The sequence below is a fragment of the Phocoena sinus genome, chromosome 10 (assembly GCF_008692025.1).
Source record: "Phocoena sinus isolate mPhoSin1 chromosome 10, mPhoSin1.pri, whole genome shotgun sequence".
NCBI classification, from domain to species: Eukaryota; Metazoa; Chordata; class Mammalia; order Artiodactyla; family Phocoenidae; genus Phocoena; species Phocoena sinus.
The window spans coordinates 92,494,572-92,517,711 of record NC_045772.1 but is presented as its reverse complement, the minus strand read 5'-3'; the positions used below and the strand labels follow the sequence as shown (position 1 = coordinate 92,517,711).

General features: G+C 42.4%; 1 protein-coding gene across 1 annotated transcript in view; it reads right to left on the bottom strand.

The window, feature by feature from the left end:
* Positions 1-23,140, bottom strand: part of GRIN2B (glutamate ionotropic receptor NMDA type subunit 2B) — a 292,975-nt gene that overhangs the window by 180,635 nt on the left and 89,200 nt on the right. Inside the window, exon 2 of the mRNA XM_032645586.1 lies at positions 922-1,520. Within this exon, the coding sequence (XP_032501477.1) occupies positions 922-1,520 (599 nt within the window). The remainder of the gene's footprint in view (positions 1-921; positions 1,521-23,140) is intronic.

The window sequence follows — 23,140 nt, the reverse complement described above, 5'->3', positions numbered from 1 at the left end:
ATAGCTAGAAAGACAGTCATTAAGTATTTCAATAATGACCGTTTTGGCTAGTCAGATTTAAGGTCGTTTTTACTTTTTTTTTTTTTTTTTTTTGAGCTCTTCTATATTGTTTGAATTTTTACAGTGTACGCACGTAGCAGTTTTATACAAATAACAAAACCACAAAAGCACAGTGTAGAATTTTCTACCCCACTTGGTCACACGATGGCCCCTAAGAGGATGTGCTGCCATCGTAGCTGGATTCTGAGGTGAGGTCGGGGGAGGAGGATTCCACCCATACCTTCTTCTCGTTCAATAAGCCAGACTGACAGCCGCCATCAAAGCTGCTCTACACCAGCACTTAATCTCAAAGGCAGAGAAAGGCGAAGCAAAGGCAGATTAAAAACCAAGGGACGAATCCGCTTCATGTGCCTACAGACCCATGTACCCTATTCCCCATTCCCTCTCGGTACAGCGGTGTCCCAAAGGTAAGGGGGCTGGTCTTCCCTCATTTCTATGCCTGTCTCATCTTTCATAGTGATCAGGTGTGTAGCAATCAGAGAGACCTGGGTTCAACTCCAAACTGAACCTCTTACTTTCAGCGTGACTTCGGACAAGCCTATTCTCTTGTATTATAAAATGAAACAATTTTTAAAAGCTGCCTAATGAGGGTTGTTGCCTTGAGGGTTAAATGAGGTCGAACGCACGAAACGCTCGGAGTGAGACCCGGCACACAGCAGGTGGTCAAGAAGAGGGAGCTGTTTTGCATTTCTTAGAACAAGCACACAGCGCAGCGAGCTCTGGATCTGGATCTCCCACCGTCACGAACGATCGCCACCCCAACGACCAGTCTTCAACCTCAGACATCTTGAACTGCCCCTCCCACGGTTTCTGAACATCCAACCCAGTCTTGGAAGCTCTCCTCTGACCTCCCACACTCACCTGTTCAGCATATTGGACTGGTAGATTCTCTTCTCGTGGGTGTTGTAACAGCTGCTCTTGGGCTCGGGGATGAAGCTGTGTTCGGACAGCATGTCGGAAGCAGCGGTGGTGATGATGGCGATTCCATCCCTCACTCTGGCAGGGAGGCCATAGTCCCATTCATCATAGGACACAGAGATAAGCCCGGTGGGGAACTCCGAGGGCACTGTGTCTGTGTCCCCTGCCACCAGACTAGGCACAATCCACGTGTAGCCGTAGCCAGTCAGCCCTACTGAGTTAGCCACTTCGAAGATGTAGGTGGCTTCTTCCTTAGTACAATAAAGAAGAATGATGGGGCTTTGAAGTTTCTTGAGCTGGTTCTGGATCTTAGAATCTCCATCATCCAGGGACATGTCCAGCAGGAGGACTTCCTCTAACTCCCAGCCCACAAAGCTGTTCTCGATGGTGCTGCGAATCTTGTTTACAAAGTCCTGGTAGCCAGGGAAGTAGGTGGTGACGATAGAGAAGATGTACCAGTCATACTCCTCCATGATATTGAGCATCACGGAAGCTTGTTGTTCAATCGATGGGCCGAACTGGAAGAACATTGAGGACTCATCCTAAAGTCGTGAACACAAAGAAAGAGAGAGAGAGAGAAAAACCAAAACGAAGATGGTGAGGGAGAGTTTGGACCATCTGGATACAAAGGTTTGTGTTCATTATTTACTTTTTCCACATAATGCCTCTAAAACTGGATATGTTTAAATTGCAAACATTTGTAATACTTTCCTTCCTAAAACCTTCCTCTTGAGAAGATCGACATGGGTCTATGCTCTTCTTGTCTGAAATCCTTGGGGCTACTGCAGAGCCTCAGGCAGCTTCCTAAAATCAAATATGCTAGTATTTCTAGAGCAAAACATGTGAAGAATCACATAAAGTGGGATAAAGACTGTAAACGGCGTCATGTCAGTTCAGGTCAGGTTTTGCTGTCAAAGGAGTTATATGAACACAAACACACACTTTCCATATTTTGAGGCTTTTGGATTCATCAATCGGGGATATGTATTATTCAATCGGAGTGAATAATCCAAAATGCCATCAATCTGCCCTTAAATCTACCTCTAGTCGCCCAGCAGGTGGGTGGTACTCAGGTATGGCTAGCAGGGAAGCACGCTGTAATACAAGATTTTCTATAAAGACATAATTGTTAGGTGAAATGCACATGGAATTTTCTCTCTGTCTTCTACTCTGACAATGAAGTATGTAGGTGGAGTAATGCACAAGTAGTGCGTGTCAGCTACAAGTTACAATGACTTGTCTTTAAGGTCATATATGATTAAGCTTTATATGAGAACAACAGAGAAAGGACTGTTCTTTCTCTTACCTATATAATGCCACGGGTCTCCGTCTGACCTGTGTGTGGCACACAACCCTCCATCAATTCTAAACACCTTATGTTTTCTCCCACCTCTTGAGGGAGAAGCCATTTTAAATGTGTCCCATTTTAAGCTGTATTTCACCTGCTGTTTGGAGATGTCAAGCCCTGCATTTTGTCTCGATCTTACAGCTAGAAGAATCTGAAGCCACACAGTGAAGACCCTCTCAGCCTTGTCCTTCTCTTTCAGTCCATTTTCCCCTGACTTCCTCCTGGGTAATGACATCTCTTTTCTTGGTCAGTGGCCCCTATCGCCTATCTGATGGTTCATCTCCATTTTATAACAATCCAAGCTAACAAAATTGTGTCTTTAATTCAAAGGGGCAGTTCTTTTTTATCCCCCAAACTAGAACTTCAAAGTACAGTTACAAGAGATCAGGCTTTTAAACAAAAATGATGCAGTGATTTCTTAGTTCAGGAACACACTGTTGTACAGCTGAGAAACTGCAGAGTATTTTTTGGGCACCCACTATTGAAAAACAAAAATGCAGGCTGGGAACTATCCAGCTGGTGTCCAAAGACCCTGATGGGGCAACGAAAGCCGCCAGCCCCTCGAGGCTCTGCCAGAGCTGTGTGTGCTTCACGTGGCTTGAACTCGTCACATTCCCCGCAAGCGATCCAGAATGAAACAGTAGCTGCCTAGTCGTCTGGGGGCAACTCTTTCTGCTAAGGGTAAAATGGTGCTTATAATGGCTCCCTCCCCTGGCTTCAATATACAGTCAAGGAGGAGCCTGGTAGGACAGTGGAATTAAGAGAAGTAGAGAGGGTGGGGCAGCAAGAATGGGCGGGGAGGGAATGGAAATTAATTCAGGATAGAACAGTGACTTCGTATGTGGCCAGTCCCTGCTCCTGGTCTTCTACTTCAGTGCCACTATGTACTGCTCTTCAGGGGAAGCTGACCTTGTCCTTAGGTCGTAGGATAGAGTGGGAATCCAGGACAACAAAGCTTAATTATGACAGGACTTGTCAGGGGCCCGCAGCAAACCACAACTACAGGAAAGGAAGGCCCTGCGACCGAACAACTCACCCAGAATGGTTATCACTTTAAAGGGACAGCCATTTGTTCTCCTTGTTACTTCCAGCTAAGTTAGGGAATTTGGGGAATTCTCAAATGAGACGTATTATCACTTGAGTTTTCACCAGCCCAGTGGACATAACAAAGTGACAAAAGCTTTTAAATGTACCTTAAAATGCACAGGCTTAGGATGAGAGGGATCCCCACTGTAAACAACGTAAGTCTACCCATTCTATGATAAATGAACATATCATAAGGAGGTTCTTGAATACCCACAAAGCTCCATCTACAGTGAAACCACAGCTGGTTCAAATACACAGCTAGAGATAGCCTTGAAAGAAAACCCTTGGAGGGGGCAGGACGGTCCTTAGTAAATGAGCCCATGCTAATGAGATTCACTTTAAAAGAAAACCAATCTACTACATACCAACCTGACCCTCTCCTCTCTTAGTCTTCTCTTAAAACTCGCTCACAATTATAAATGAGCTCCTAAAGAAACCGCCAGCTACTATGTGAAGAAAGCCAATATATGGTGAACGTAAGAAAAGAGAAAAATTAATATGGCTCCATCTAACCCTCACCACATCCCCATCTAACCTTCTACTTCTCCCTTCCTCCACAACCATCCTTCTTCTGACTCCTCTGCTCCCGTCAATGCCCAGTTCAACCATTTTATCTTGCCAATCCTTCATTAAATAAGGATGCCTTACACGGCCATTTTATCTGTGGCACCAAGAGGAGGTTAATGAAACCAAACAGGAATCAAGAGACAAAGTTATAGCTTGGGCAAATGTTTCCCAGTATAATGAGTGGTCCAGCATTATTAATTTAGTTGACCCATCAGTCTGGTGTATAGTAATTGGGAATGGGACAGCTCTTTTTCAACAAAGCTTTGGGCTAACTAAAAGTTGTAAGCAGTGACAGACTTTGCAAATTATGGTCACAGCCACAGATCAAAGAGCAATCTTCACGTGTGCATGGAGTGGAAAGGACTGGTGGCCAAGCATCCACCTTTGGACGCTCCCAGCATGCACTGTGATCACCACAAGAAGCAGCATCTTCTAGGATGAAGGACAGGGATATAATTCAGCTCACTACGCTTCCACACTTACATTTTTATTCTCCTAATGTCATTACAAAATGTTACGTGCAGGGCTCCTTGGAGCAGTCTCGTCCTCCTTGGGAAGATTCCCCGTCAAATTTATTGCGTGAATGTACTTCTTCAACTTGCCTTGAGAGCCCCTTAAAGCAGTCCTAGGTAAAAGGCTATCATGACTGATAGGTGCAGTTAGCACAGGGAAGACACGATTGTACATCAGACCCCATCAGTCTGGAACTGTTACGGTGAACCTCATCACGTTGATGTTCAGGGTGTTTATTTGCTAATAAGAAGAAACAAAAACAGGTACTTTTTTTTCATTCTATTAACTGTCTCAGAAAATAGCTGCCTAAAGAATTAGCAGTACATGAGATTCTTCTTCTGCATCACTGAGATCCCTTACGGATCCACTTCAGACATAAGGGATTAACTACCCCAGCTGGTGCCCCTAGCAATTGGTTTCAGCTGCCATCCCACTCTGGGGACCGTGTCAGCTGAAGAGAACCACCTGGTCCAAAGTCACGTCCCCTTCCTGGGATAGAATGCATTGAATGACTGGTGGTCATGGCGTCTAAAGACCTGGTCCTCTTGCCCTATTTCTAGGCAACTCTGAAGGATGAGTCTATCTTCAGAACTTCCCACAAGCTTCCACTAATACTGCGTCTCACCTGTATTTCTCTCTCTGCCCGCTCCTGCCCAATCTTCCCTTCCTTTCATGGTGTTGATCTCAAAAGCATTCCCTCCTAAACCCCCTATCCACCAACCTAGTCTCAGATCAGCTTCTCAGGGAACGCAACTGGAGACTTTATCCATTTCCCTTTTTTCAACATGGAAAAGAGATGACTATTTGCAAATATAGAAATGACTTATATGGTAGAAAGATAAGTCTCTGCCCATTAGCTCCAGAGGAGAAAACCGGGACCAATGAGCAGAAAGAGTAAAAGGCACTGCTTGGCTCAATGTAGAAAGTACCTCTGCAACAATTACAGCTATTCAAAATGAAATGGGCCTCATAAGGTAGGGAGCTCTCTGTAGTTATAAACATTCAAAAAGGAGCTGGATTATTACCTGATAAAGGGATCCTCCTCAGCACTCCCTCTGAAAACTGTCATGCTCACCTTTCAGACCTAGTTCAAACGTCAGCTTTTTTATGCGTATCATCCTTCCTAACTTCCCCAGGTCAAGTTAGTTCTGTCTCCCCTGTGCTTTTGCAATATTTTATACATGCCTCTATCATAATATTTATATACTTTTAAAGTTTTCATTGAAGTATAGTTGATGTACAAAATTATGTGTTACACAGGTACAATACAGTCATTCACAAATTTTAAAGGTTACACTCGTTTATAGCTATTATAGAATATTGGCTATATTCCCCAGGATGTTGTAAAATATATCCTTGTAGCTTATTTTATACCTAATAGTTTGTACCTCTTAATCTGCTCCCCCATTCCTTTTCCCACTAGTAACCACTAGTTTGTTCTCTATATCTGTGAGTCGGCTTCTTTGTTATCTTCACTAGTTTATTGGATTTTTTACATTCCATATGTAAGTGATATCATACAGTATTTGTCTTTTTCTGACTTATTTCACTTAATGTAAGTCCATCTATGTTGCTGCAAATGACAAAACTTCATTTTTTTAGGGCTGAGGAGTATTACATTGTATATATATACCACATCTTGTGAATCCATTCATCTGCTGATGGACACTTAGGTTGCTTCCATATCTTGGCAACTGTAAATAATGCTGCTATGAACATTGGGGTGCGTGTATCTTTTTAGTGATTTTTTTTTTCAGATATGTGCCCAGGAGTGGGATTGCTGGGTCATATGGCAGTTCTATTTTTAGTTTTTTGAGGAACCTCCATACTGTTTTCCATAGTGGCTACACCAATTTACACTCCTACCTAGAGTGTATGAAGACGGTTCCCTTTTCTCTTGGGAAGCATATATGCCTGCCTCATCCCATTAAAAAAGGTATGTTTCTCAAGAGCAGGAACTGTGCCTTATTCATCTCTGGATCCCTAGGTGGCACATGAAAAAAATTTAAATGTTGGTTGTATTAATATTACAAAGAAGATTCCACTGTCCGGTGGGAGATGAACTGAAATGACCTTGATGATCTCAACCGGTTCCAAACTTCTACGCTGATGGCATATAGCCACTTCACGGAAATAAGGTAATGCCTGAAGAGTTGTGCCCTTTTACAAAATGTGAGGGCAATCCACCTTGGAGCCAGCCAGAGAGGCAGAAAGTGTACCAGTCACTTCTTCACTCCTCCCTGCAGCAAATTCCACGACAGCATCAACTATACTTACTTCTTCCAACTCCTCTTCCCCACTTCTCTCTCGCACTAACTTCAGCCAGACTTTTGACCCCACCACTCCTCTCAACATCCTCTTGTGAAAGGCAGCGGTGACCTTGCTACTGCCAACTCCACATCCGTCTGCAGCCTTTGACTTGGGTGATCACTTGCTCCAAGATACGCTTTCTTCCCTTGGTTTCCAGGGCTTCACATTCTCTTGATCCTCCTCCTACCATACTGGTTGCTGTTCCTCCATCTTCTTTGCTGGTTCCTCCTCTTCCTTCCGGCCTTTCGAAGCTGGGGTGCCCCAGGGTCAATCCTTGGTGTTCATTTCGTTTCTATCGACATTCACCTCCTTGGAAATCTCACTCGGTCTCCCGCTTTAAATCCCTTTTCCATGTTGATCACTCTCACACTTCTGTCTCCAAAACTTCCAACCTGTACGTCAAACTGCCTACCTGACAGCTCTGCGTGGATATCTTTGAAACATCTCCAACACTTCCAAAACTGAACTCGGCCTTTCCCATTTCAGTTAAAGGCAACTCTATCCTTCCACTGCCAGCTGCTCTCTTTCTCCGGAATCCTACATCCAATCAGTCAGGACACCGTGACCACCTGACCTTCGAAGGGTATCTAGAACACAACCTTTTTTTACCCACTTTGTTTGAGCCACCCTCATCCTTCACCCATCACCGAAAGGGCCTGCTAACTGGACCCCTGCCTCTGTCCCAGTCTCACGCTCAACAAAGAAGGAGGATGATCCTTTTAAAGCTTAAATCGTAAGATGTTACCTTCTGCCCCAAACCCTCAATAGCTTCCCAACTCCCTAAAAGGAAAAAGCCAACACCCTTGATTCGGACCCCACTGCCCCTCAGATCCCACATCCTCTGACTCTCACCCTCTCTCTCCTCCAAGCACACTGACTGCTCTTAAAGATACTCATTCCCGCTCCAGACCTTTATTTCAAGCTATTTCCTCTGCCTGAAACACTTCCTCCAGCTACCCAGGTACTCACTCACAGGGCTAACGCTCACACCAGGTTCAAGTCTTTGCTAAAACCTCACCTTCTCCACAAAGCCCAAACCTGATCCTGCAATGCGATGCGACAGCCGCCCTCTCCTGTCGCAGGGAGGCCTGAGCCCCCTTATCCTGCTCCACTTTTGCTTTTTGCCATAGCATTTATCACCATCGAACAGATGACGTGATGTATTTATTATGAACGTATGCCTCGTGCCAACTAGAGTGTAAACACCGTGAAGGCAAGGATCGACGTATTTGCTCATTGCCATAACCCAACACCTAGAATGGGGCCTGGCCCAAAGTGGACTCCCAGTAAATAGTTGTTGAATTTTAAAAGGTGGTAATTTTCCATTGTGTATGTTTCTGTGTGTATTCACAATTTCTTTATCCATTCATCCATCAGTGGGCACTTAGGTTGGTTTCACATCTTGGCTACTGTAAATAATACTGCAATGAACATGGGAGGGTTCAATTATCTTTTCTAGTTAGTATTTTCATTTTCTTCAGATAAATACCCAGAAGTAGAACTGCTGAATCATATGGTAGTTCTATTTTTAATTTTTTGAGGAACTGCCATACTGTTTTCCATAGTGGCCGAACCAGTTTATGTTCCCATCAACAGTGCACGAGGGTTCCCTTTTCTCCACGTCCTCTCCAACACTCGTCATTTTTTATCTTTTTTATAATCCATTCTAATAGGTGTGAGGTCATATCTCACTGTGGTTTTGATTTGCATTCCCTGATGATTTGTGATACCAAGCATCTTTTCACGTGCCCGTTGGCCATCTGCATGTCTTCTTTGGGAAAATATCTACCCAAGTCCTCTGACCATTTTTTAATGATTGTTTCTATTTTAGCTATTGAGTTTTATGAGTTCTTTATATATATGATATATGATTATCAGATATATGATTTACAAATATTTCTGCCCTTCAGTAGACTGCCTTTTCATTTTGTTGATGATTTCTTTTGCTGTGCAGAGCTTTTTAGTTTGATGTAGTACCACTTGTTTATTTTTGCTTCTGTATTACTCAGCCATAAAAAAAAATGGAATCTTGCCATTTGTGACAACGTGGATGGACCTTGAGGGCATTATGCTAAGTGAAATACATCAGGCAGAGAAAGACAAATACCATATGATTTCACTTGTATGTGGACTCTAAAAAACAAAACAAATGAATCAAATCAAATCAAGACAAAACAAAACAAACAAAAAAGCCAAGCTCATAGACACAGAGAACAGAACGGTGGTTGCCAGAGGTGGGGCGTGATGGGGTGAGTGAAACGGGTGAAGGGGGTCAAAGGTACAAACTTCCAGTTATAAAATAAATACCTCATTGGGATGCAACGTACAACCTGATGACTACATTTAATAATACTGTATTGCATATTTGAAATTGCTAAGAGAGTATATCTTAGAAGTTCTCATCACAAGAAAAGAAGAAAGTTTTGTAATATGTATGGTGACGAATGGTAACAGACTTACTGTGATCATTTCACAGTATTTACAAATATGGACTCGTTATACTGTACCCTCGAAATTAATATAACATTACATGCCAATTACACCTCAACTAAAAAATGTGGCAACTGATGTTTCAACCAGATAATTCTCAAATCTAGTTTATTTTTGTTGGCTATCGAATTGATAATATATTTTTCTAGTATTTTAAAGTCTCCCACACTACTCAAATCTTGGTAATTTATAACATCATAGGGATTATGAGCCTGTGAGGACATTAAAGTAATTTCAGAGTAAATAAACCCGATTTTTCTCCGAGTCCTTCCTCCTAGTATATGAGCAAGAAAGTCCTGCTGTTTTCCTTCTAAATTCAGTTCTTAAGGAGGCTCTGTGTTTGATAAAAGTCTAGAATCACTAGGCTTTTGCTGAAAACTTTCTCCACTACTATCAGATTTAGAAGGCGAGTGTAGAAATCATGGATTAAGAGGCCAGGTTCACCCTGGCTGGTTTTGTCCTGGGTATTTCTTCCTTACTTCTTCCATGCTGAGCACAAAGCAGAAGCAGAACATGGGGACAAAATGTCTTTCCTCTCCCAACACGAGGAGGGGATTTTCTCTCCCTGACCTAACTCCAAGAGACCCCCTCTTTGGTGACTACAAATTCTGATTCCAACCATCATTTTTTTTTCAGGTGACTAAGGCCGGCGGTAGCTATTTAGGGTGGGTTTGGATAGTGTCAATTTAGTGAGCAATGCCCTGCAAGAAGGAAAGAAGCACCCGATGTTCTCCGGCCTCGCCATTCATCAGAAATATCATGACTGAAACACACAAAGGAAGCTCACCGGTGAAGAATCATGATCTTTCCTGCCAGATCCATTCTTTGTAAACCACGGCACACAAAGGAGAACACTCTGGATAACTAAACAACTCCCCCAGAAGCCAGCAGTCTTTTTCTTATTTGTTCTTTCAGAAGATAATTTCACTTTCTCCTTGACTTTTGTTCCGTTTTCTTCCCTGAGTCTCCCTCTTGGATGTGCTTCAGTCGCTGAATTTAAGCCACAGCTGAGAAACAAACTGAAAGTATTCACTTTGAGAACGTCTACAAGGTTCTTCCTATTCTAGGTCTCAGAGATGATTTTATAGCAAGAAGAAAGCTTACAAGCAACAGACAGGGCAATAAGAGGAGAAGAATAAAAAGGCCTATCCCTCTTGCTAAGATACCCAAGAGAATTAAAGAATTAAGTCGGGGAGCAGAAGGCCTGGAGAATACCAAGAGAACTTCCGGAATGTGCTTGTCCTCCTCTGGAAGATGCCAAAATCTTAACAAGGCTCTTACATTTCAACTGAAATTAAAATCCCTCACTGTGGCCTGTGCCATTTATGCACATGAAAACAACTCTCAGATGGACCGACTTGTGTTTCTACTAAGAGGTCCTTTTCTATAAAAGAGCAAGCTCACAAGTTCAGCAACAACCACATTCTGTGACTGAATCAACGTACTTTTAAGTAAACGCAAGCGAAGAAGGTAGGGGAATAGGAAAAGTTGGGAAAAAATGAAATAGATAGAGAAAAAATAGTATAAATATTAAACTAACAGTACTAATTAGGATTATCAATATCAGACTAAATTTATTTAGACAAGTTTACGAAATCAAGTGTGTTCAACACAAATATAGATCTGAGCATTTCGTAGCTAGAAAGAAGGGCATTTCATAGATAAAAAGAAGGGCATCATAAAACTAAACCATACAACCAAGGGAAAACAAAAAAATTTTTATGAGGTATGAAATACTAAATCCAAAATCCAACACTATCAAAATCTTTCCATTTGACTTAAGCTGAGAGGGTAGAGTTTACAGAAGAACTGTGATCATTATTAAAGAACAAGGTGAAGTGAACAAGGCCAGTGATGGTACTTGACACACCAGCAGCATTTATCAGAGGGAAGACGTTGACATTTCTTCCAAATACATAAACATTCCCATCTCTGTATATGTATTTGCTCAGAGCATCACATGCGTATACCAATGGGAGCAGAGAATGGGGGAGATGCCCAAGAGAGGGGGAGGGTAGAAAAGGCATTTTGTATTTGATGAAGCTAAGAGTGCTGGTACCTTTTTTGTTGCTAAAAATAACAAAGCAGTGGTTCTAAATACAGTGATTATGTTTATACACACGGGTCTCTGCAAGAGATCCCTGGAAAACAAAAGGTCCTTTGTCCTCCTATCCCTGCTGAATTTACTATAGAGTTTGGACCAAACATGGTCGTTTGGCACAGGTTAGCAAGCCGTAGCCTCCAGCGGCAGAAAGAAGTTTCCTGAGAAAGTTTTTCTCAACAAACATCAGTGATCTGTTTCCCCAGGTCCCTGGATTGAGAAACCAATTGCTACTTCCTCACGTAAAGCCAAGGACGGCTGTTCACAATTAACGCGGCTTCGAATTTATTCACTTGTCCCAAAGCAATTCGGTCCTCCGTCTAAAAGAGGCATCGCATTTTGAAGGGCTCCAGAAGTGAAAATAAAATTGCATACAGGCAGATCAAAAATATATATACATCTTCAACAGCTTGTCAGCACCTGCCTGGCTCGGCCTCACTCGATGGTAGGACTTAGAATTTTAGCCACCAGGCATGCCTGCCAACCTTTACACCAGGATTGGCCCTGTCCCGTCCTCACCAACATCATCGTCTAAAGCTGACTGGGCTGCTCTAAGCCCAGTATTTGGAGCAGCTGATGTGGTGAGCCTGCTGGGTGCAGACGTGCCCACCCAGAAGAAGCCTTCCTCCTTCACAGACTAACCATGTGACCAACCGAAGTCCTTCCACGTGTCCTGACCTTTATCCCAGTCTCTATTGGATGAGGAGCCCTACTCAGAAGTTGCAACTATTCTGCACAGTCCCGGACACACTTGATGCTGGACCCTGCTGCCTCTATCTGCAGGTGCCAACAGAGGTTGGACACCCCTTCCTACCCTTAACAGTGAGAAGTTTATGTGGCTTTGTCCTCTATTGTACCAAACCCCTGCATTCCCACACCAGTCTGAGTCACACCGAGTGGGTTATTTGGCCTAAAATAGGTTTCTTGGAGCTTGCTACCTGCGGCAGGCAGTGTACAAGGTTAAGTCCGGTCCTACCAGCCCTCAGCCTCTCCCTAGACTCATTGCGCAGATCCCAGTATGCCTGGCCCGCAAAAGGGTAAAAATGGTGTCCAGTGTTTGATTGGTTACATCTAAGTTTATTTGAGATTTTCTCTGTTCTCTTTATACTGAAAATTGCTCTACTTTTTCGGAATTATTCAACTCTCACTCTTGCTATTCCTCATTTGTGCCTGCTGGGGAAAAGCACTAAAAAGGGCTGTTTAAGAGTTCAGAGTTCCTACCCACTCACCCTTCATTTTCTTTCCCTCAAGCTCTGGGAGGCGTTTGTATATGAAGCCTCGTTGAGTACGCGACGCCATTGGCTGGAACCGACACCCAGTGCCTAACCTGACACAGGGAGAGCCACACGATCCTGTCCACGTTCCTAGAAAACACCTATTACTCTCTCTGTACACGGAAGGAATACTTGGCCAAGAAGGTACAGAATGCTGTGGATTCAGCTTCCAACACAGTCCAGCATCACACTGTCTCTGGCCCAGCCTAAGCCCTGCCAATATCCCTGGCCATCTTGTCACTGCTGTAATGGGCTCTGCAGCCCGGGCTGAGGTTTCTTCCTTCTTTGACTCTCTTTGCCCACAGTCCTAGTTCCACAGATAAAGACCCCATTGGAATGTCCTAACTGGCCTACACCTTCAGCCCAACCAACGTTTCCATTCTCCCTTCTGGGGCCTTGAGTCGCTGGAATGCTGTCAGTATCTCAACTTGACCCTGGAAGATTGGCCAAGCAGGGATGAGCAGCTGCCATCACTCGAGGGAGGTATCGCAGTTGGCAAGATCTTTCCTGAAAATAAGAGCTGGACAAGTAAAGGAATAGCCCATTTATACATTCTTATTTTGAAGTTTGTGTATTTCTTGTTTTTAAACCACATTCAATGGTCTCCTACATTTCTATAGTTCATACATTTCACCTAAATACGTTTCCTCCGATGGAAGCATGTGAGCAGAAAAAGAGCTCTTTAAAAGAAAATGCCAATTGGCGTTTCAAACAAGGAAGTTTCGAGCTTAGCCTTTTACACATCGTCATCAGACTCTCTGGAGTACAGAGCCGCTGTCACAGTCAGATGCCGGCACATTTAATCTCTCGTCTAGATTCTTCACAGTGGGGCCTCTGCCTGTAGAGGAATCACCCCAGACGAGTATGAGTCTTACATGGTCTCATTATCTTTAGACCTGGCAGTAAAGCCACTCACCTCTCAGGCTCATGTCAGCTGGCTGTGAATTCGGATCCATGCTAACAAAAACAAAATGGCGGATCCTGATGGCTCAGCAATGACATTTTGATGCTAACTTGGTACTGCTTGAAAGGTGCCAATACATTAACCCTGTACAAGCACAGCTTAAAACTCTCTATTAAATAATACCAGCCTGGGATCTCAAAGAAGACGCATTAACCAGAGTGGCTCGAGAAGACACCAGTCCAGCTCAGAACAGGACCACGGTTAAACCAGTTTAGGAGACTGTGAGGTGGAACTAGTTTATTTTCCAAGCCTTCAAAGAATATTCCACGATTTTCCTCAGATATACAGGCCAGTGAGTCCAGCAATCCTGACTTTCAGAAAATCTTCCCTATGTCTATCTCAATTCCAGCATGCTGCAGATGAAGCCCTTTGGCTCTCACATTTTCCTCGGTGAAAGGCCTTCAAAATTTTTATTGAACTAAATTAAGGTGATGTCAACTTAGACGATGGTCTGTGATTTGTTTTGTGTGTAAAGATTATAATTACACTTACTCTCAGACTTTTCTTCCTTAGCCTAAACAACTCCCTTTATTTCTCCTTTATTATGTTTCTTATTACAATATTTATTGAGTTTACACTGTACTCGGTTATACATGCATTATGTCAATTAATTCTCATACCCCTATGAAGTAAAGCCCTATTACTCTCTCTGTTTCATCAATAGAGAAAGTGAGCTTTAGAGAAGTAACTCACCCAAGGTCACTGCTGGTCTGAGAATCTAGCTGGGTCTGACTTCAGAGTGGATTAACCACGCCCCCCACACACATCCTCAAGCTTCCATGAATCAGCGCTCTGGCTCCCATCTGAACCATCTACACCTCCTGTTTTAACTGTGAACCACAGAATGATCACAGTTATCTAGTAAAAGTCTAACCCCCGCCTAGTATAGTACAGAGACTATTTTCATGAGTTCTTAAGCTTCACCCCTATGCATCCACCTACTAGCACAGTTGCACTGCTAACTAGTGATGGATTTGGTCCATGTTATCACCCTACGGTATTCTTTTATTGGACCTCATACAACCGGTTCTTTATGATCTTATTAGCTGTTCGCTAATCAATCAAGGATTTATTAAATGCAGGTGCTGTGGGAAGTAGAGACCAAGTATAACTCATCCTCAGTGAGCCGACTGGAAGATAGGTCAAAATACACAGAGTAACTGATGGCTTTCTTAAGTTAAATGATAACATGAGTTTCAAATATGTGTCGTAAGAATGGTGAGAACAGAGGTGCCGTGTGGCTGGACAGCTATATTTTTTTAAGCTTTTCACTTATCTCTTTCTTTGCCGGTTTTCCCACCAGCTCTGTGCGGTGAGCAAATTAAACGCCCATGCATTTTAATCCAAATACCAGACTATGGACAGAAATATAAGTAACACTGGCCTTGAACTCAGCCTTAGATTTGTCCTCAGGTGGACAACCAGCCTCTGATGTCCACTATCTCGGGCAGCGATGTAAGGGCTGATAGAAATACCATACAGCATCATATCCACAGCATTCCACCATCTAAATGAATTATATATAAATCTTTCTCCTTGATCTACCCCGTCTTTCATTTTCATCTCAGAAGATTAGATTAGTATGACAGGACTTGTCCTTTATGAAGTCAAGCTACCCAGTTAAAAAACCCTCTTCTCTTCAAATGATTGCAAATTGATTTTGTTAAGACTTCCTTTCAGTGTTCCTTCAGAAAAGCTAGGGGAGTGTTACTTTCTAGTCTTTCCTTTCTCTCCATGTATTTTTTTTCTTTACTCCGGCCTTTTTCGTCTGATCCTCCAATAGTTTTCGATAATTGTGTGCATCATTCGGGAGATCAATCAATTACCTCAGTGCTCCTTGCATAAAGATAACCTGCAATGGCAAAATTAAATCCAAGCAACTCACCAAAGTAGCCTGACACCAAATTTTCTTCCGTTCACTTTATTAGTCTCTATGCCCCATTCATTTAAAAATGCACAGACAACTACCCAAGCGCTATCAAGTCTCAAAGCCCCCTCCATGTCTCTTAAATTAACATAATGTTCTTTTTAATTTTATTTGCCTACTAATAAAGCAAGGGTATATTTCAAGATCTGCTTTTATCCTTGGCTCCATGAAATTAAGTGAATACAGAGTAGCAATGGCATCCTTGAGAATTCACACAGTAACACAGTTTCTCACCTTTTGCAAAAAAAAAAAAAAAAAAAAAAGGACACACCTGAACTGAGGGGGGTGCTTCCTCCAGGTGTAAATGGAATGAGACACAACGTCCTTGTCTGTATGTTGAGGCTCATGTTGGTTACATATGAAACAACCTATTAACAACGTTACTAGAACTAATCAGTTCAGTTTGCAAGTTATGTTTCACACAAAAAGGAGAGCTGTCTTGGCCCCTAAGAAAATATCTCCTTGTATTTATATTCCTGAGTTCCACAATGATGCAAAGATTATCTAAACTATCTAGACAGAGTCCCCAAAAGACCTCCTACCAAGGACCTCTATGGAATCAGTCGCTTGGTTATAAGTAAGTTCTTAATATTCAAATCTTTGGTGACAAAGAGTAAGCTCATCTCACTCAACTTCTTTTTTTTTTGCATCTTTTTATTCTATAGCAACATCTTTCAAAGAACAGACATTTTAAATCTGAAGTCCAATTGCATTTTTAAAAGTGAATCATGCTTGTACTTCTCCACGTTCATCCGGAAAAGCAAGAGAGAGGTTCTTCTTTAGCAAGTAAAAACACTCTGCCAGTTTACAGGCTACAGGGTAATCTGGGAATTCAACTTTCTCAGACGTATTCACGAAAATATCCCCATTCCAAGTCTCAGCATTCCATTGTTTTTTATTAAGGTCCTTGACCGTAAAAGAAGGGACTTACTAGAGATGTGTATCTGGTATCTGGTATCCTTTACAATTTTACTGTCTTTAAAATTCAAATTTTGGGCTTGATAGATAAACTAAGGTCTTCTCTAGTCTCCTAGGATGTGGGACCATTTTCCTCGCATGAGCTCAAACCATCTTAATCTTGCTGCTTACATGTGGCCTTTTCCATCCCCACCACTACCACCCCCCAGACAGATAACTTCTCTTAGAACACTTGGCCCGAACTTGGAAAGCAACACTGGGAACCGTCTCTCAGCTTCTTAGTCCCTTCCTACTGTAAGGGAGAATAACTCCCAGATTCCCCTCTCATCTCCTTCCCATAAAGGCAAAGATCCTCCTGATCTGGTCACAGTAAAATTCCTTGAATACCTAATTGTGTTTTTTTTTTTTTAATTAAATATGTACTAGTAGAGAGTCGCCATGTTGCTCAGTGAGTGACTTCTGGAGTCAGACTCGGTTAAGCTTCTTTCTTTGATATGTTTGGTGTTAACAAAACCACAAACCTTTCACAGGCATTGAAAGGGTTAACCGTGAGTTGCTTGCAAATATGCTCCCAAAAGAAAAAAAGCAAGCCAGCCGATGATGTCAGGTAACTCAGATTATTACACGCAGACTATCCACGTACAATGAAAGATGAGCAGAACCACATAACTCACAGCAACAAGACAGCTGCCCCACGTGCTGCGAGGCCACTGGGACCCACACAAACCTCTATGAGGCATTGAGGGAGGCTGGTCCTGCAATACCAGGTCAGGACCTAACAGTTCAGAAAGTAAGCTATTTATTTATTTATTTATTTTTAATTTCTGCTACTCTGAACATGGCTCTTGGTTTCTAAAATTTTAATACGTCCCGTTCTCCACCATTACAAGAAATGAAACTTCTCCCATCTTGCCCTGCAAGCTCAAGGACTTCATCAATACGCCCTGGAAGCCAAATTCATGCCAGTCTTCGACTTTTACTCATTGCACATAAAGCTGGTGTGCACTCTGTTCACATCATTTCCTATATCCTTATAAATATAGGAGGAGAGAAAGTGCGTGTTCTGTTTCTTCTGAATTATCGGGCATTTCACAGTGACCTGTCTGTCCACGATCACTTCAAAAGAACTTAACGTTCATTGACTTTGACCAAATTTGGCTCATTCTGAGGGTATTACCCTCTGTGAAATAGTGGCTGAGTAGCTGTCAAGAAGACTAGTTCCCAGAATATTTTATTGATTTCACTGAAATTTGGTTAAGTGGGAGGAGGTTATGGAGATATTTGCTGGCGTTGAGATTAAGGGTCAAACATTAAGTTAGCCCGTGGCATTAGCATCTCAACACCCCTAATGTACAAACTGCAAACTCCCTCTATTTTAACCACACTGAAAGGTAGGTATGTGTTATTTATTCCTGAGAATAACAGTGTAAAGGTATTCTGTGGTGAATTCGGTCTGACAGGAATAAGGGGCCCTGACCTCTAGAGACTTCTACAAACTTTTACTCTCTGGGTTTCAACCCCAGATGCCTCATCCTTCTCTGTGATTTTGATAACTGGTTTCCCATAGCCACCGCTTCACAATGACCCCTAAGTGAAAATCTAAAATTTAGATTTTGCTCTTTATAAACTTACATGGTTTTAGAAGGAAGAAGCCAAGGTAACAAAGCAGTAAGTACAAAAAGAGAAAACGCATACTAGGGCTATGGAAAAAGAACTGGATTTGGAACCAGATCCAAATCTGGATACTTCCCGTCTGTGTGATCTTAGACTGTAATTTCACTTATCCGACCGTTATTTTCCTCTAGGAAATAACAGTTTTCCTCTAGGAAATAACAGTGCTAATTCTTAATGTATAGAGTTGTAAAGAGGATCAAATGGGGGGTGGGGGAGTGGGATGAATTGGGAGATTGGGATTGACATGTATACACTAATATGTATAAAATAGATGATTAATAAGAACGTGCTGTATAAAAAACTAAATAAAATAAAATTCAAATTAAAAAAGAGGATCAAATGAGGTAATACCTGTGAAAGTGGCTACTACAATGCCTGGCACAGAGTAAATTCTCAAATTCAGTAAGTGTGAGGTTATTTAGCATGTACGATGACCAACGATATAGGCAAGGAAAAGTTTTATTTCATAAATATTTACAAACGGGTGAAGTTGATATAGTCGTCATCATTTTTATTGTCCTTCTTGCCTAAGCATCAGTTATAATTGATTAAACAGCTTTCAAGGTTGACTGGATATTCAATACAACCCAGAACAGCTGAGCTCCCAAGTTGGCCTTTTCTGAACGTGTGAGAACATTCTACCTCTTCAGGTCTTGATGCAGGTCCCACTGATTCTTTCCATGACTTCGGTCATTCACTCCACCGAATGACTACTATGATTTCCAGCCCAAGAGACATACTGTTGCCTCTCTCTTGCTTCTCACTGTCCGATCAGAACAACATTCACCAGCCCACTGATGATACTCATTCTACTGTATCATAAAAGTCACAGTCTTCAGCCATTGCTCCCTGCTACCATCGGGTCTCAGGTGGAAGACCTTCTACTGGGTCTGCTGGGCGGGTGCCATGTTGGTGGCTCTCTACCAACAGGTTACCTATTTTACCAGACACAATTCCTCTTCATTATCTTAAGGAAGACTACCCCTTTCTTCCCATGCGAAGATCACAGGTTTCCTCTCAGCTTCCCCCAATCTGAGTTCTGCCCCCCGTCTGAAGACTACCGTAAGCCTCCGGCTCGTTTGCAGACTGGTTTGCTCTGAGCATAAAGAAAGACTAACACTCCCCACCTCTCACTCCAATTCGTGCCCATGGCTCAGGCCACTAGCCCCACCCAATTCCCTTGGTTCTCTTTCATGACTCGTCAGCCAGCATGTATACAGTGAAATATCTATCTAATGTCCTCCAGCCAAAATTTTAGAATATAAAACTCTCTAGGTGCACACATAAAGTATGCAAAATAACTCTTACTGAGAAAGAAGCAGTATTTAAATCATGTCTGCACAGAGTAAATACCTAACTAAAAGCAAGAAGAGATAAGGCAGAAATAATAAATTGAAATTCTAAATATCTGAATCACTTAAGACATAGTACATTTCTATCACAGGCAACGTAGCAGCCTTGTAACAGATTTTTTTTCTTTCACAGATCAACTAGTTTCTAAATATCTTCACAAGTCTAAAAAATAATCACGCTTTCCAACGCTGTTCCTCATCATCAAAGCCACCCCCAGGTCTCTAACTAATGTATTCTCAGCAAAGTCTTAACCTTTATTCATACCCACATCCTCAGTGGTGAAATCAGCGCTTTAGGGTCCATTCTCTGGGAGGGTCCAGAGATGTCACTGATTATAGTTGTGGGTGAAGTTCACACTGAAACACTAGCAGAGCAGGAACTCTTGAACAACTGCAGTCCGCCGGGGTGCTGGGTTAGAGAGGATGGTCAGAACTGCAGAAGTGACCGGTGTTAGCATGTGCCCACCCAGTGACTCACAAACACGGGCTTGGTAAGTTCCCTCCCATCCACTCACGTAGAAACTGCAAGGCTCTGTGAAAGAGACACATTTTTCTCTACTCAAAGACCCACACTTTCCTTGTTTTTCCCAAATTCAATTTTTACATCACTTGACATAGCTAGTGTGCTCTCAGTTGTGAGCTTGTGCATGCACACACCCGCACAATATTGTGTGCACACGTGCAGAAAAGGAAGCAGGAAGTCGACACAGAAAGATCTATACGGAGAGAGTACATATCTGTTAAATACACGTGAGGCAGGTCCTGGTGAGACCGGACTTAACATTGTTTAGTAAAAGAAGCCACGGTCTGCTTCTTCGTTCAGATGGACCTGGAAAGAAGTCTGCATCCTCCCAAGAAGCTCCCCGAGGCAAACAAACACCTCCTTTCCTGGGGGGAGAAATAAAAGAAGACTTTCGGGCATAACAAAAGTATCCCTCTTGGTGTGGACAACACTGATCTCTAGAGAAGAGGTGGAGAAAGTAATACAGAGTCAAGGATTCTGTTGGGAGAAAACAGATTGATACCCCCAAACTCCTTCAAAATTACTAGACACTCTTCTGTAGACTGATATATTCAGACTGAGACCACTGACAGGAAAGAAAAATGGTGGAACTCGCCATGAGGTAATGGGGAATGTATGATATGAACCCAGCTCAACTTACAAGGGACTAGAGCCTCCCGGAGGAGAAGCCGTTTCAACACAGCACAAGGCTGAAGCTGGAAGTCCTTCGGGTATAGACCTCCCAGGACAATGACCCTGTCTTGGGAACAGTGGATGAGCAGATGAATGTAGCTTGAAGCACTGTCAGCCCCAGGCAAACCAGATAAACAAACCAAACCAGAACAGGGTCCACTAAGCAGCTGCTCAGACCAGCCAGTGCTCTCTCCTTCTGAGCTCTAGAATGAGGCTGATCTATAGCCTGAGTAAACTGCTCGTGTTCTTGAACAATCTGGCACGGATATTAGCGAGACCTTCCGAGGGTGAATTTGCTTTTCCTGATAATACGGGTAGGAGGGAGTTTTAACAGTAAATTTAAAAATATAAGATGTGACCCTTCTTTTCACCCAAGCTGATGACTGGTACAAAACTAGTTACACATATTAGATAAAGACTGAACCCTTCTGGGTTCAATTTAGTTAATTTTGCTAGTGGGTTTTTAATCAAAATGTGAAAAAGGTGAAGTGTAATGAGGTGAAAGGTGAACATCCAGATGGCTAATTATAGCTCATTTGCCCAATACTCTGAAACCAGTGTGGTTCCAATCCAACTTTATCAGAGAATGCTCATCCCTGAGACAGAAAATGGAGTGACGACAATGGGAATAGTGGAATCCTTGAGTCTACCGCAGGTATTTAACGATTTACAGGCCTTCATTGGGGTACAGGGGCATCGAAGAAGGAGTTGACGCCCCCTGGGTTACGAAGCTTGCCGAGCCCAACGCACAAAGTAACAGTAAATATCATTTCTCCAAATGGTGCCACAACGTTGCAGTGCTCTGCTAAGTCTTTTTATCAAGAGCTCCAGTTGGGGGATGTGTTTTACGTATAGCCGAGCCTTCTCTATTTACTGCTAAAGACATGATATGCACTTAATCATTCCTGAGCACACACGACACGAACGGCCCTGTCCTAGGCACTAAGGAGGATGCGATAAGTTATGGGAAATTATCCCTGACCAAAATTCTGACACCTGGAATGTACAAGTGGCAATAATGCAAAGTGTAATGTAATTATCACAGGGTGAATTAAAATAAATGTTACGGGGCTTAGAAAGGGAAGGGATCACACATGATCAGGAATGAGGAAAATTTTCATGACGGAGAAGTAGGACGATGGTGGCAGTGGTGGTGGTGGTGATGATTATGACCAGGTACTAACAGGATGAGAAGCCGATTCTAGTGGTGGGAGCAGTTCAAGCATAAGTGAGGATTTGGTTCTGAGAACAATAAAGGTTCAATTAGGCCATTCCTTCAGCAGATATTCATCAAGTGCCTAATAAATGCCAAAGGCTGGGTTGGAGGCCGGGGACAGAGACAGGAGCTACTTGCCTAAGCTTTCGCGGGGAGCAAAAGGTAAACAGAAAAATAACATATTAGGTAAGCACTATACTGCGTTCCACCATGTGGGTTAAGTGCAGGAGCTCTGCGGTAAGACTGTCTAGGTGGGAACAGGACCATATCACCAACAGGCTGTTATCGTAGGCAAGTTACTTAGCCTCTCTCGCCATGGTTTCCTCATCCACAAAATGGGTCAGTAATGCACCTACCTCACAGGGTAAATGAGATAATGCCTCTGAAGCACCTGGTATGGTGATGGACACAGAGTAAGTGCTTAGTGAATAGTACTATAAAGAATACATTTGTTTGTGTCCATCGACAGATGAATGGATAAAGAAGATGTGGTATACACACACACACACACACACACACACACACACACACACACACACACACACACAATGGAATACTACTCAGCCATAAAAAAGAATAAAATAATGCCATTTGCAGTAACATGGATGGACCTAGAAATTATCATACTAAGTGAAGTAAGTCAGAAAGAGAAAGACGAACATCATATGATATCACTTACATGTGAAATCTAAAATATGACACAAATGAACTTATCTACAAAACAGAAACAGACTTGCAAACATAGAGAGCACACTTGTGATTACCAAGGGGGAGGGAGTGTGGGGGAGGGATGGATTCGGAGTTTGGGATTAGCAGATGCAAACTACTATATATAGGATGGATAAACAACAAGGTCCTACTGTATAACACAGGGAACTATATTCAATATCCTGTGATAAACCATAATGGAAAAGAATATGAAAAAAATGTATATATATGTATAATTGAATCACTTTGCTGTATAGTAGAAATTAACACAGTGTAAATTAACTATACTTCAATGAAATAATTTTTTTAAAAAAGAATATGTGTGTTTGTACTTCTGTCTGAATACCTGATGTCATGAAGACAGTCTCTTTAGAAGTAGAATTAGGGAAGAGTCAGTCAAGGATACTAATTTTAAAAGTCATTAATGCATTTTTACACACTGTTTTCCAAAAACGTTGTATCATTTCACACTCTCGTAAGCAAAGCGTAAGAAAGTGCTGATCTCACTATACTCCATAG